Raw genomic sequence first — 15,760 nt, 5'->3', positions numbered from 1 at the left:
ACAAGCTCTGCCTTTCATTGCGGCTCACAGAAGAGCCAGCTTGGCTCAGACAGCAAAGGAGACGGGGCTAGGAAGGGAACACGTTCAGCTGGAGAGGGCAGTGGGCCCCTGCTGCACAAGTGGAAAGCCCGGAGAACGCAAGACTCACCATTTGTTCCACATTCTTTTTCTGAAATAGCAAAAACAATACAAATATTTGATGAGCCCCTTTAGAACAGCGTGGCCAAATACCCCGCAGCAGTGGGCTGGGGTAGACAGGAGAGAAGGGGGGCCAGGAGCAATGGAGGAGAAGAGCAAGGGAATACTCACAATCATATCTATGATGGTTTCTATTGTACTGTCAGTATCTACCGGAAACTGTACAAGGCTTGTTGCTGTGAAGTTGCGCCGATAGCTGTTGTCCGTGGCAATAACATTCAGCCTTGGTTCCTGGGGTAAAACAACAACAAAGCAGCAAGGTTGGACTCAAAGACGATCAGGAGCTGTGATGGCTCCTAAGTGTCCTTCCATCCATGATTAACTCAAGTAACATGACTTGATGGCATTCCTGCATGTGCTAGCCTTGCAAGCTAGAGTCTAGAAACGCCCTGCACATGCAAAGAAATCAGTGTCTCAGGAACTGCATCATCTGTCCTGGGAATAGGACAGTATTATCCAGGCTTAGGGAAATGGCTGAGAAATTAGAGAGGCAGTGCCATGTTCTTGGCATTCAGGAAGCCAGCTGAACTTTTCCCTGGGCTGTGAACCTCCTCCTATTTCTAGGAGGACCCATCAGCCAAACACGCTTGATCATCTTTAAATCATTTTGGGTATATCTACACTGCAGCCAGGAACGAGTTTTCCAGCGTGGGGAGACAGACTCGCACTAGTGTGGCTCAAGCATAGCATGCTAAAAGTCACTGGGGTTGGACCTTGTGTCTGCGTCTCTCTTGCCCAGCTGCCATCTTGCATAGCATGGTTCAGAAAGTGTCATACCTCAATTTCACCTCAGTGTCTGGGCCTGCTGGGATCTGATGCTTTTGCTCAGCCGAATGTAGAGATAGGATCAACCACAACATTCGGCTATGGAGCGGAATCCAAGTTTCCCCAGAGTTAAGGTGTGGGTGTCAGATCCAGGAGTTTGTTTTGGGACCCTCTGTGTTAATTACAGGTATTGGACCAGATTCTCAGCTGGTGTCAACTGGCATAGCTCCACTGGTACTTTATTTCTAATCATCATTTTCCCCCCCAGCTTCAAACTTTATACTCACTGGCTGCCCTTCTTGGAATTGTTGTCAGTCATGGGACCCTCTGCATCAAAGAGAGGATTAATTGATTCCTCTCAGTAATATCCTGTTTCTAATTTCATTCCTTTCCCTTCTAATTATGAAATACCTAGGCTATAACAAGGGCCACATTTGAGCAATTCATACCAGATGGTCAGGAGAAATGGCAATGGAGAACACTTTGATTCCCAGATGCTTTGCTTCATTGGCAGCATCTTCCAGTCCTCCACATGGCTCTTTGTACCCTTCCAAGGGGTGTCCATCTGTCACCACAATCAGGTATTTGTTCTCCTTCTGATGGGAGCCGCTGTAACAATTCAAAATGGTTAGCTGGGAATGTGTAGCTTTGATGAGTGCCCCCCCGCTTCTATTTCGACACTACCTACGCTCGCTGTGTTTCACAGCATAATGCAATGCCTGTTTGGGGTACCTTGATGCACTCGCGATGGAAGGATTAATGGTCTGCAGGCATACAGCACTGGAAGAGGGCAGAGTTCAAACACTTGGCATCTCAGCCTGATTGTGCTGATGGTGACACTTGGGGGGGGGTGGAATTCACAGTGTTTTTCTGAGGTTCTCTTTTCTTGAGAAAATTTGTGCCTCATTTTTAGGACAATAATAATTGATCAGCATTTAATATGGATGTCTTTAAATTATATCATAGATTGGACTCCTGTGAAGTCCTGCATTCCAACTGATGAACTTCCAGTAACACAGGGATCACCCCCCGCACACTTCCAACAACCTCCAGTACTGTACAAATAGTAAGTGTGAGATGGGGGTTGGACCAAGAGTTTGTAAAAAACTATTTTTACAATGTTGTCTCAATTTGTAGGGTTGTTTTTTTGGCTTTAACCTGAACCTTACTTATCCTGCAACATGAATGTAATAAAAAGATATTTGGAATGGAATTAGATTTCCTTGGGCGATGGTTTAATACTACGTCTAAGGATATTTCTATACAGAGAACCTGAATTATTAAACCAACAACACACTGAGCCAGATCTTTCCCTTTTCATGTCACTCGGCAGCAGGAAGCAGAAGCAGCAAGATAAATATTATTAATGATTATTTACAAAGAGCGTATACGCTGCATTTCAAAAAGAAACACAATGCTCATAATTTAATCCCCAGACTATCTAACTACACAGTATGATATTGCTAAACTCAGATCCATAGGTAATATCTGTGTAGACAGCAGCTTAATTTCCAACAGGAAACACTTCCAATGAATGGACACAGAGGAGAAAGTGAGTGCAGTACTTGCAACCCCAAAGGCCAAGCTGATCCACTAACTTTTGAAGCAATCTGGAAGGGAAGATGGGTTGGAGAGAGCACGTGGCAATTCCTCATCACTGCAGAGAACAGAAAGCCTTTTACTGGGGAGTGCAGTAACCCACATTTGCAGTTTCAAGTCAAGTGTCAAAAGTACCAGGATGGCTTTTGTCAGCCTAGTGGAGAAAGGCAACGCTCCAGCTGAAGCTAAGCGCATGGACATTAAGCTGTGTGCACTCACACATGGAGAAAGGGCATCCGTTAGGTTCTGTGACATAATGCCGAGCTTTTCTCGTCACAGCACAAGAGGTGTTGCTTCTGGTTGCCATCTATGGGAATGAAAATTTCAGGACTGAGTGACAAGACGGATTAAACGGCATGCTAAGAAGCATACAGAACTAGGACGGACACACACAGTCTCTGACTTCACCTATTACAAACAGCACGTCCTAATCTAAACCTGATTCACTGGTAACTGGGGGGTGTCACTAGCTTCCTGCTCCACTTTGGCTTACCCTGAAACAACAATTCCCATGAGACACACCAACTCTGCCACTGGAAACCTGAGACCTGGCTGTTGGGTGTTGCTGGAAAATGGCTTCTCTGCTTCCCACACTGAATTGGGCTTGCAAATGCCTGAGCTTGGTTTGACATGAGGAGGGAGAGAGAAATGCCCAGGGGAAAGTCTCTTAGGTAGCTGTATCTCTAACTTGTCTGAAGACTCTTTCAGTTTCTGTTGGGAATGTGCTGTTACTGCTGCTGGCGAGCAACTCCATCCAACTCCCATTGGAGTCCAAGGCAGGGTGCCTACTGACTTTGGGAAGGGCTAAGCAGGCCCAAATTGACATAGCCTTTGTGGTTTGCTCTACATTCATTGGTGACTTTCAGTCAAACTCCGATAACTCTTAGAAAACACCTGAATCCTTTCAAAGGGCCAGCAGCACTGTCAGACTCCAGTGTGCAGAAACCAGGAATCAGGCCCCCGAATGGTGAGACTGGCTTACAAACCACGAGATTCTAAAAAACAATCCTCCTTGCACTCTGTTTATTCACCTTCTAGGTTTGAGCCATTCGGGCTCATGTTTTCAAGCCCTTCCCAGCCACCAGGAGGGCTAGAAACTTGCTTTTTTGTAAAAAACCGGATTCAAGTCAAGTCCTCTGTGGAAAGGCTGCCAATTACAGGAAAGTGGATGGCGGTGAATCACTTCATCCGAGAGCCAAGGACTACATTCTCTCTGCCGTCTCTCTCTTTGGTTTGGTTCAGAGAACTGGCTTCCTCAACAGCAGTGTCGCTACAAAATGTACTTTTGTCATCTCCGGGTTTACACTGCCAGACTTGCAGTGTCCTAGGTCTTTACCAGGGCAATCAGTGATGTCTTCCCCAATTCAGACTCAGCCCACCTGCTGATAGTGTGGGAAGGTCCCATTTCTAATTCTCTTCTGAGGGTGAAGAAGCTCTAGGCCTCAAACACTGACTCTCATTCAACCTCACCTGTCCTGATTGTGCCCTGGGCAAAGTGGGGCACCACTCCAGGGCAGCTGGTCCAGGTGGCTGGGGCAAGTCTTTCACTCTCATTCTGAGATGCAGGTTTCTGAACTGCTGGCCTGCTCCCATTATATAAAGCTACATACAAATTGAAGATCATGTCACTAAGAGGTGCTCTTAAGACTGGTGCAGATTCAGTCTCTTTAGAGAATGAGACCCAAATCACGACCCATGTGAGCTGGTTAAAGGGGTTGGCTCCTCCCTGAGCCACATGAGGGAAGGATCCTCTCCCATTAGCTCAAGAATCCAGTATGTTAATGGAAAAAGCTGGCAGATACTCTTCTCAGTTTACCTCCACAACAGAGCAACTATGCTGCAAACGTTAGCACTGAACTGTGCTGCTTTCCCAGCAACAAGAAACACAGCAGTGCAGACCTGGGACTAGCGCCGGGAGGAATATTTCTGGCCACAAATGCAGATTCAGTGACACCAAAAGGTTTAGCAAATTCATGTCGATTTCACCAAATTATTTTGGTTGAACTCCACCCCCCACCTCAAATTAATTAAAAAAACCTCAAAACATTTTGATTTTTCAGTTTAAAATAACTTTTCTTTTCCAAATTACCATTAGTTTTATTAAAAACTATCAAAAATATTCTAAAATGTAGAAAGGACACATTTTGTTTGACCTTAACATTTTTTCCAACTTTTCAATTGACTTCAAATTTAAAAAAATATTCATTTTAGGTTCAGCTTGACGCAAATTCTTTTTTTGGGATTGCCCACAAACTGGAAAATTGGTTATTTGCCCAGCTCTCCTTGTGAGGCTTACTGAAATCTGGATTTTTTTACTCACTGACTTGCTCTGTAATTGTTCTGTGACCCCTGCGCCTGCCCGTCTCTGTCCCACCAGTGTCTCTTGGGACTGCAAAAAAGTTCACAAAGTGGGGGGAAGGAACTGGGGAAATTTAGTTCAACTTTTCAATTCACTTCAAATTTAGAGGTTTTTTTTTCAATAAAAATAATTAAATAGAGAAATTGAGAAGTTTTAAAATGTCTAAAAATAGACATTTGCAAGGTAAATGTAAATTCAATTGGTTTAGATCGATTTTGTAGACTCAGGTTGTGGACTCTATTGGACTATAGAATTGCATATTCTTATTAGAGTAGACCTCCCTCCCCTCCTACTGTTTCTTACCCTCACTTGGGTCTTTTTTTGATCTAGGCCCCAAACATACAAATGAGTCAGTACAAATTGAACTTTGCACCTTGTGCAGATCCATTTCTATGACCTGAGCCTTGGATTGCAAGCTTTCTGGGGAAGACCCTGTGTCTTTCTGTAAAGTACCTAGCGCAATGGATCCCAACTGGGGCCCTGGGAGCTACTGTAATACAACTAATGAGGGTGAATCCATCCTCCTGATTGTATCCACTCATTATACTCCACACCTGAACATAGCCATTATATGAACAACATACCTCATACTTCAATGTCTGTACTTTGACCTGTTTACCTTTTACCCCCAATTGGGGATATTGCAGATTATGTGTTCCTTACGCCATCCGATCCTAAACCAAATTTTGCACCCCTTGATAATCTGTACCTTATTCCCTGATAAACAGAAACTTCTGTGCTTAAACTCTGTACCGTTTTCTTTTTCTTTTAACATCTTAATACAATTTTTAACTAATGAAGGATTTCAAAAGGAGGTACGTTCCACGTAGAGATGGAATCCCCTGTGTGAAATGCTGAGAGCTCCTTAGAAAAACAAGGTCAGGGAGGTAATATCTGTTACTGGACTACCTCCTCTTGGTGAGACAGACAAGCTTTCAAGCTGACACAGAGCTCTCCTGCGGGTCTGGGAAAGATACTCAGAGTGTCACAGCTACATACAAAGTGGAACAGATTGTTTAGTATAAGTAGTGAACACATATTTCAGGCACCATTCAGGGTTAAGTGGCCCATTCGCTCTCTAGTCAGTATTCAGAGAGCTGAGCCTTGTGTGATGAGTTCTGCCACACCTTTATGGTTACATTTGGGTAGCCATACTACTGGGTACAAAAAAAGAATTAGATAAGTTGATGGAGGATAGGCTATTAGTCAAGATGGCCAGGGACACAACTGCATGCTCAGGGTGTCCCTAAACCTCCAATTGCCAGAAGCTAGAAATGGGCAACAGGGGATGGATCACTTGATGATTTGTTGTTCTGTTCATTCCCTCTGAAGCACCTGGCATTGGCCACTGTCAGAAGACAGGACACTGGGCTAGCTGGACCATTGGTCTGACTCAGCCTGGCCATTCTTATGTTCTTATATAAATTTGCAAAAAGGGGTTCTAGTCAATATTAGAGGTACAATTTTTCCACATAATTAACTGCAGGCACAATTACTTGCGCCTGTAATTACACCCATTTAAAACTACAGCCACCTGATTGTGTCCATCATGGACACAGTCACTAAATTATGCTCAGAGCACTGGAGCCTGGCTGAGGTGCAGCTAAACGTAACGGGGGGCAGATCCTTAGCTGGTGTCCATTGTCAGAGTTCTGTTGAGATTTCTCCCAGCTGAGGATCACCAGCGGTCTCCTGGAGTGTTCTGGGGGTAAACAGAAACAAAGAGCCCAGAGAAGCGAAGGGGGAAGCGCCCTGGTGGAGTCAGACCATAGTGCCTCTCCAGAACGTTTCAACCAGCAGCAGAGAATGACTGTGTCCCAGAACAAGGACAAGGCTTCTCCCAGCCCACTTCCTTCTCTCTCCTCTCCGCTCCTTGGGCACTGCGTGGGAGGCATTGTTCTCACTCACCGGATGAGCAGCTCCTCAATCCCTCTCTTGATGGCGCAGTCTGTATAGGTGCCTTTCCCGATGTAGTCCACAGCAGACACTCTGCTCTTTAAGTCATTTTGTCCAGCGGGCATTCGGTCAAGCCCTTTGATCAGCACGACCTCATCGCTGTAATGCAGAGCTCCGGCATTCCACACCAAGTTCCGGTCACACCGGTAATACCTGGAGAGACAAAAAGGGACACCCACCTTCAGTGTCTGCTTCCCCCACCCCTGCAGTACCCTCCCCTCATCACCGCCATGGCTCCCTCCCAGTCCCCACACATCTCTGGCTTTGTCTCTCTGGCAGCGGAGTGGCCCTGTACAGACCTTCTGCTCTCTCAGCTCTACCTAAATATTGCCCTGACTTCAGCATCTTACTGACTTACAAACAACATTCTTGGTAATGGTGCAGCCTCTGCCTCGGTCAGAGTCCTGCCTCTCTAGGTCTTTCTTTCAGGTCTGTCTCTCGTGCGATGCAGGGGATGAAGGATTAAAGGACTGGAAAACATGCATTACGGTGACACTCCAGGAACTCAGTCTGTTTATTTTAACAGATCTGTTTAGCGTAAAGAGTAGATTAAGGATGACTTCATCACAGTCCATAAGTATCAAGATGGCAGATAGAAGTTTGAAAAGAGAAGTCTCTTCAATCTAGCAGACAAAGATACAACAAGATCCAGTGGCTAGAAATTGATGCTAGAGGCTTTCCTGGTATACATTTTTAACAGTGAGGATAATTAACCATTGCAGCAATTTACCTAGAGATGGGCTGGAGATTCACTGGAGATTTTAAAATCAGGGTTGGAGATTTTTCTAAGAGATTTGCTGTTGTTCAAATAGGAACTAATTCAGGGAAGTCCTACGTCTAGATGATCACACTGGTACCCTTTGACTTAGATTCATAGATTCATAGATACTCATAATCTGTGAATAAACCTGGGCGTAGAATCAGTTCCTTATGCACGTTTTTAAGGCTGAATGTGTCTCATGTATCAATTTGAAATGAGAAGAAAATTCTCGGTGTAAATGGGTGTGCATAGAGGGATGTAAATGCATGGGTGTGAAAATAGGGTGCATATAAATGTGTATGACCAGAGGGTAGAGTAGATGCATGGGTGTGAAAATAGGGGTTTGTGTGTGAATATATGTTTTGGGGGGGAATGCTGAGACCATAAGGCATCTGACTCTTGTTATGGCAACAGGTGCCGTCCCGCCTGACAAGGAGCGTGTCTCAGTAGAAGGGGTTGCACAGATGGGAAGCTGACATGGCCTGTCACATTTGATCGCTCTCCCGTTTCCCCATCCTGTTCCATTTTTCCTCTTTGTAACTCTAGCACCCTCTCTCCACCCCACTCCCATGAAAAACCCTATCTGGGCACTGATTATTGCTAACCCCTCATTCACGGGCCATCTTGCCTTCCCTCCCATGAGGCCAATCCCCCCATCTCTGCCAGGGAGTGTCGGTGCCTGGCCCACAGTGCCATTTGGTGCATTGGCTGGCAGTGCGCACCATTGGCTGGCTCTATGCATGGCAGAATGCAGGAGCCCTCACCCTCTGGCACCCTGGAAGCCAAGTTGGCTCCTGAAGTAACCCCCAGCTCTCCAGCATCCTGGCAGCAGTTCCTGGCAGAGTCCCATCACCACTGCCATGCCAAGCAACACATGCGGGGCTAGGTGGTTTTCCATACCCAGTGAGAGCTCTCCTGACATGGACTGGCCAAGAAGAGCCCATGTCAGAGCACGAGGGATGGGGATCCTGACCCATTGACACAGACTCCATTGTTATTGAGGAACCAGCAAAAGGCCGGGTCACTGGAAATTGGAGTGTTGTTGTTTATATGCAGGAAGGGCTAGGGTCTTGCTATGAAGTTCTGCTGCCCAGTGTCTGCTGCAGTGGGTCAGCTGCCATGGGCAAAAGAAGTACACTGGTGAAAGGCTGGGGAAGGGAGTCTAGGAGGAGAAGAGAGAGGAACATCAACCCCCATTGCCACAGGGACAAACTTCTCAACCGCCTTCCCTGATACTTCTAAATGCCAGATCCTCCTAATCCCTAGGCCAAGCTCCATCACCTTCTGGACAGCTCCCTTGCCCTCCTGCATCAGCCAGCCAGCTTCCCACCTGCTCCTGGAACCCCCCTCCTCTGCAACCCATCCTAGACCCCCATGAATGGTGCAACCACAGAATCCACATGCGCCACCTTGCTTCTGTCTCTGAGCACCTCTGCCCAGTCTTACACCCAGGCAGACATCCTCCCCTACAGACCGGGTCTCTCCTGCTTCAGCACTGCCGTGGTCCACCGCAGAGAGCGCTACCCTCCACCTGCCCTCTCTCCTCCATGGGCTGCCGCCTAGACACCCATCGGAGCCCTTTGGCTCCCTCCACCTCCTCTGGACAAGGCCACACTGACCTCGCCAAAGAGCAGAGTGGCAGGATCTGTCCCCACCTCTCCACTCTCCTTCTGCACTGTCTCCCTTCTCCCCCGCCCCTGCCCATCTCCCCTACCTGCTCCCTTATCTCAGCCCCTGCCGCAGGGTCTCCTCCAGGAAGATTTGCCACCAATATTAATCAAAAGTGAACTCCTTGTTCTCCCCCACACACCTCCCCTATCCCCCCAACTGCTGGCAAGAACACTGCCCTCCTGTCAGTCAGGGGCTCAGCACTGGCTTCTCCTCCGCTGGTCCCACACATCCAGGCCAGGTCCCACTCCTGCCTCTTCTGCCCCTCCAACGTTCCTAGACGCCAACCTTTCCTTTCTGTTCACACAGCTATGCTTCCATCCCAGCCCTCTTCCTGCACCCCAGCTGCTAAGGCCATCAGCCTGAGCCATCAGCCCCCTCCCTTCGCTTGCCCTCTGCCACTGCATCGCATTGAGGCACCTCGGCCTGGCCTGAAAGCCGCTCCCCAGCGGTGGCAGTCACACACTTTACCACAGACAAGCCCCGAAGGGCTTTAATGGAGCCACCTCAGCACAAAAATGAGCTCCCCCCATTCTCTCCCTCCACCCCAGTGACTGGCTGCACCCACCCACCTGTAGGGCTGTCCCGATGGCATGCCGGGCTCCTGCCGTGCAGCCTGGGGGCTTCTCTCCAGCCTGGCCCAGCAGCACCGGCTCACTCTGCTCCCCTTCCCCGATGGGTTTGTACGACGGACCGGCGGCCTGCCCCTCCACAGCCCGGCAGCGTGGCCAGACCTACCAGTGCGCAGCGAGTGCAAAATGCTCCCCACCCAGACTGCTTACAGGCTACAGCCCCCCACCCGCACTGTGCAGGGGAGTAAATGGCTGCCCAAGGTCACAGGTGGGCTTCCTACGCCTCAAAGGCACACCTGGAGGCACATCAAGAATAGGGCCCAGCAGAGCCAAAACCTAAGGGGGAATCCCCGCAAGGGTCCCACAGGGAGGCTGAGCCTGCCCCGGAGGAGCCTGGGAGATTGTGAGGAGCGGCAGAGTGAGATCCAGAAGGCAAAATCAGAGCGGAAGGGGGCTGGGGAGCTGGGTGGGCGAAAGGAGAGAAGAGTTGGAGGGTGCAGTCCGGAGGGGGAGGGGAAGTGGGGAGGAGTGGCGGGGGAGAGATCGGAGTGGGAAGAGCAACACAGGAGAAGACATGACACCCCTGCCATGATACTCTGAGTGTGGCATGTGGGAAGAGGCGAGCAGCTGCGTGGGCAGCGTCGGGTGGTCCAGGCCCAGGGCAGAGCCAGGAGATGAAGGATAGCCGCGGTCTGTTGGAGCCAGAGCGGGCGAGGCAGCAGGAGGGAATGGCTGTGAGGTTTCAGAGGGAGACAAGCGTGGGGGGCAGATGTGGTGACCCAGGAGAGGGGGGGCATGGAGACATAGAGGAGAGGAAGGAGGAGCAGACACTGGGACACGGCAGAGGGGTATGACCAGAGCCCTGGGCACTTGGTCGTCATTACTGAACAGATGTGCAGCCAATCAGCCAATGGATAACCCAGTGAGCCATAAGTTAAGCCAAATGGTTACAGGGGTGGCAAGGAATCAGTGAAGAAACCAGATAAGAAAGGAGACGAGGTGGTTAGCAAAGAGACAATACCTTATTCCCATAGACAGTGTGCGATCAGTGGAGGTGCAATGAGCAATCAGGTGTGGGGAGGAGTAGCCAGTGGGGAGTCCAAATAGATACCATAGAAGATTAGGGTTGGAAGAGACCTCAGGAGGTCATCTAGTCCAACCCCCTGCTCAAAGCAGCACCAATCCCCAACTAAATCATCCAAGCCAGGGATTTTTCAAGCCGGGCCTTAAAAACCTCTAAGGAAGGAGATTCCACCACCTCCCTAGGGAATCTATTCCAGTGCTTCACCACCCTCCTAGTGAAAAAGTTTTTCCTAATATCCAACCTAAACATCCCCCACTGCAACTAGAGACCATTGCTCCTTGTTCTGTCACCTGCCACCACTGAGAACAGCCGAGCTCCATCCTCTTTGAACCCCCACTTCAGATAGTTAAAAGCTGCTGTCAAATCCCCCCTCACTCTTCTCTTCTGCAGACTAAACAAGCCCTGTTCCCTCAGCCTCTCTTCGTAAGTCATGTGCCCAGCCCCCTAATCATTTTCATTGCCCTTCTCAGGACTTTCTCCAACCAGGGCATTGTCATTCCCAGCACTGGCTGAACATCTTCATGCTCCCTGGGAACCGACTGTGGGAAAGGACTGCCATACGCCCCGGACAAGAGCCTCGAGGGGTTCATCTAGTGGGGAACTTCAGTCCTATGTTTTATTGGGGACCCTTAGCTTGAGGTTCCCTTTCCAAGAGCAAGAGGAGAGAGTCTCCCATCTCCAGAATAGCAGAAGCCTTTGATCAGGCAGAGTCATTACACCAGAAAGAGCTGGATAAGGAGGCTGCAGGGACAGCCCTGTATCTAACCCCAGCCATTTGCAAAGTCTGTGCCCAAACTGCCTCTCCTGCCCCTCCTCCCTCCACGCTGCACATCTGGGCACCAGCCTCCGGCCGCCCAGGGGAACGCGAGGAACGCTGAGCGTGTGGGCTGGTGTGGGAGAACCAGCCTGCTCATGGCTCTACGTACAGAACTCGCCTAGGAGACGGGAATGGAAACTGGGGCTCTCAGACGCTCAGAGAACGATGGCTGGGAAAATACAGGGGAAACCGCTCTCCGCAGTGCTGGGGACCTCTGTGGATGAGGCAGGAAGGAATGAACTACGTGGCAGGCCCCCCTTTGGGGAGCCAGCTTTGACACAAGGGCTCCCTTGAATATTTTCCAGCAGTCACTAACATCTGTGACATTTCCTGTCCCCAAAACCTCCTCCCCACCCCACACAATCCATCCAGTCCATATTCTTCCACACTCCAGTCCGTCAGTCCCTCCACCGGCCCCCACTGGCTTCCTCACCCCCAGCACTTCATGGAGGCTCCCTGGTCCTAGGTCCCAGTAAACCCCTCATGGGGACACTGCCAAGTGCTGTGTCAGGACGTGCTGGTCCCATTCTCCCCAGGGAGTGCCCGTGTTATTCGTGAGCACTGCCCGCCCACGCCATGTGCCACGTGTATTTAACAGGATGGGAGCTAACGTTTCTAACATTTCCCGGCACAGACGTGTCCCCAGCAGGGCAGCCAAGCCTGCAGTCTGGGCCGGTGGGCTTCTGAGCAAGGGGGCAGCAGGTTCTTTCCTGTGTAGGGCTATTGGGACGGGGAGGAGTGGTTCTGGGGTGATGGGGTTTGGGGTACTGGGATGACGGGGTTTCCCCTGACTGCAGAAGGTCTCCTCAAGTTGGTGTGGTGGGTTGGGTGAGGAAGGCAGGTCCTTGCTGGCTGGAGTAAGGGGCCAAGTGGGAGGACAGACACCCACCCAGTTCCAGCGCCTCAAACTTTAGGCTTGGGCTTGGCAGACACGCCCCAGTGGGAAGAGACATGGCTTGCAGCAGCTGGGCCCTCCCCCCAGTGCTCCTCCCCTTCGAGAAGTGCTGGAGAGGCTGCCAGGGTACGGCAGGGCAAGGCTGCTGTGCCATGCCCTCCATGCACTGGTGGTGGATGGAGGAGGGGAGGTATACTTGCAGCAGCTGCCAGAGCTGAGGCAAGCCCATCTGCAGCCTGGGAGCTACCCTCTTGGTGCAGTGTCCCTCACCACGAGAGCGAGGGGCTATGCTGGTTTGTGGGATTTGAGGAAAGGTTTTGCAAGGGAACGTGCTAGGAAAAGCCTCTGTTTAATAAAGTTTCTCCTTATGTTACCAAGGTGCTCCTGCCAGCCCCATCCAGCAACATGGTGTCCAGGAGGGGGACTTCACCAGCCCAGCCCGGGCTCACCCCAGCACACCCCAGCTTTCCCTGCAGCAGAGCGGGGCGGCTCGCCACGCTGGACGCGTGCACAATGCTGTGCTGGGGCCCTGCCCCTCCTGGAGTGGCAGCATGGTGCCCATCCTGAGGAGAGGGCCCAGCGGGCTCCCACGCTGCCCTCGCCGGGTGTGCGATCACAGGGTGCTGCACACGCCCAGCAGAAGGGCTGCAGGGTGCCAGCGACTGCGCGTGAAACTGAAGGTGGAGGAGAGGCCAGGGCCAAGCTTTGATTTTAAGCACAGACCTCAATTATTTCAACTACTCAGAGGAAGCCCCTGGTGTGTTAAAAAATGCTCCTAGCTGCTCATTCTGCTGTGAAACACGACAGCCACGCGGCCGTCCCCCACTACAGGTCTCCACCTCTGGGAAAATGCAAAGCAAACCACATGGGGCAGCAAACCTGGCTACACCAAGCTTTGCTGAAGAAATACTGCCACCGGCAGATGTGGATGGAGAAGTGCAGAAAACTCCCGTTACAGACAGGAGAACACTCGATCTAGCAACTCCAGCCAATGGTCCCAGAATGAGCACATTAAACTCTTCGTTGCAGCAGACAGTTTCTTTTCATTTGTTACATAGCCATACACATAACGTTTCCCGTGTGCACACAGTGATCACCAGCTGACAGCCTTAATGCAAAACAAATACAAATTCCCAAGCAAAGTCCCAAATCTTCCTGGGTCACTTTTTCTATTCTGGCGAATCTATTCTGGTGAACACCCATGGAAAAGTAAAATAAAATAAGCAGTGCAGAAAAAGTAAAAGCTTTTAATACATTTACCTGTCTGTTAGCTTGTCAATAAACCGATTGGTAAATTCTTTCACCTGTGTAACTAAGGCTCCAAATGGCTTTACCCTTAAAGCAACACTTTCTGATGTATCCAGAACAAAAAACAGATCAACGGGGCAATCTGTTCAAAAACAGAGAGACAGCAGGTTTTAAACACTGTGCTACTGCTTCTTCCAGTTATGCTACAAGATATTTCATGGTGGATTGGGTCTTCCGTGCATCATGGTGAAGCATGTGTATTCAAGAGACAGAGCCAATGCATTTTCTACAGTACATGTGTAGTCTATATCTCTATTACATTGTTAAATTTTTATACTAAGTTAAAGTTTACAGCTTGCAAATAATAATTCAGTGTGTCAGAATTACAAACATATACACACATTCACACTTGCATGGCATTTGTGCTAGGTTGGATTGAAAATGAACATATATTCAATAGATTCAAGCCAATGAGGACACAATGTCTTTTTCTGAAAAAAATTGGTACTTTTCTTTACATTTACTGTGATTTTAAAAATGAAAGATTGTTTTCCCAGGCTTCTAAGCTCCATAGCTATTTAGAGATGAATTAATTCATTACAATGAAATATCAGACAGATACTATTTAAAATAATGTCCAGATGTAGTGTTACATTTTATCTCGTATACATTTTTCATATAAAGATTAATCATTTTAAAAAGCCCCTATACAAAGGAGTCTTCTTTGCAACAGGAACACAAGAGATTATTACAAATAAAGGAAAAAAACCTAAAAAATATGTTTACAGATTTTGATAAAATTCTCATCAAATATTTGTGAAGTATTCCAGAATATTAACCTCTACGTTAGTTGTTTTTAGTCCCCTTCTTTGCTAAATACCAACCAAAAATGATAGCATATGAGATGGGACAGAGCTAAAGATAACTGGAAAAAAATTGCTTCAGGATAAACTGTGTAGGTGGGTGAAGGGAGCAGGTAGATATTCAATACACATGTCAGGAATAACTAATCAACAGACATTTGAAAAATATCTTTTTTTAAAAGTTCAGGCAAACCTAAAGTTACAACAGTATAAACAACCTGAGATGTCTGTTTAGCAGTACATGGCATACAGATCTGAAGGCAGATCTCGGCTTTAACATTCTAGAAAACTATCCACACAGGAAAGGAAAAGAAAGTACACCACACAGTGGCATTCTTACCTTGAAAGGTTTCAATTCTGTTGACTATTTCTGTCTGTTGAGCCAGCGCCCCGCTCCATAGGAAACAGACTTGAAGCAACAAAGTGAACAAAAAGTTTGCTAACTTCATCTTGCTAATTTCAGATTTACCATTTATTACTTATGGAAAGGAAGGGAGGGAGAAACTGAAGGAGACAGAGGCCAGGAACGGCAGCAAGGAATTTTTATCTTAGTTGGGAATTTTTTCTAATTTTCTACTCTGTCCCTGAGTTTCTGTGGAAGGAGGCACGGGAGAGGGAGTTAAGATGAGGAGGAAATGTCAGTAGCAGGAGCTGCCCAATTCCAGAGGGGGAGGGATCTCAGAATGTCAATTTCAGTTGATCCTTAGCATAACCAGTGAGTTGCTGAAACATATTGTCTTGGGGCCATTTCTTCTTTTCAACTATTGTTGTGCCTGCAAAACCATCTTGATCTGCATCAAAACATAATTTAATTCTATTTCAAAATATTTTGCCACACCCCTCCCCCAATATATCTTGTATTTATGTTGACTAATGGTTTACGGCATAACCACATTGCTGCCATTCTAAAAACAAGAATAGAAATGTCGCAAGCCTAAGGATATAATCCATACCATTAAAAAAACTCTCTGTATCA

At 48.4% G+C, this 15,760-nt stretch overlaps 1 protein-coding gene across 1 annotated transcript in view; it reads right to left on the bottom strand.

Moving 5' to 3' along the window:
• The window catches only part of COL6A1 (collagen type VI alpha 1 chain), a 69,445-nt gene extending 54,024 nt beyond the window's left edge, over positions 1-15,421 (bottom strand). Inside the window, exons 1-6 of the mRNA XM_038422367.2 lie at positions 15,125-15,421; positions 13,934-14,063; positions 6,830-7,030; positions 1,413-1,572; positions 310-429; positions 149-169 (exon numbers count right to left, since the gene is read on the bottom strand). Of these exons, the coding sequence (XP_038278295.1) occupies positions 149-169; positions 310-429; positions 1,413-1,572; positions 6,830-7,030; positions 13,934-14,063; positions 15,125-15,233 (741 nt within the window). The 5' untranslated portion in view covers positions 15,234-15,421. The remainder of the gene's footprint in view (positions 1-148; positions 170-309; positions 430-1,412; positions 1,573-6,829; positions 7,031-13,933; positions 14,064-15,124) is intronic.
• Between the last annotated feature and the right edge of the window lie 339 nt (positions 15,422-15,760).

Source organism: Dermochelys coriacea, chromosome 11 (assembly GCF_009764565.3).
Source record: "Dermochelys coriacea isolate rDerCor1 chromosome 11, rDerCor1.pri.v4, whole genome shotgun sequence".
NCBI lineage: Eukaryota > Metazoa > Chordata > Testudines > Dermochelyidae > Dermochelys > Dermochelys coriacea.
This window is presented reverse-complemented; position numbering and strand designations above follow the sequence as displayed.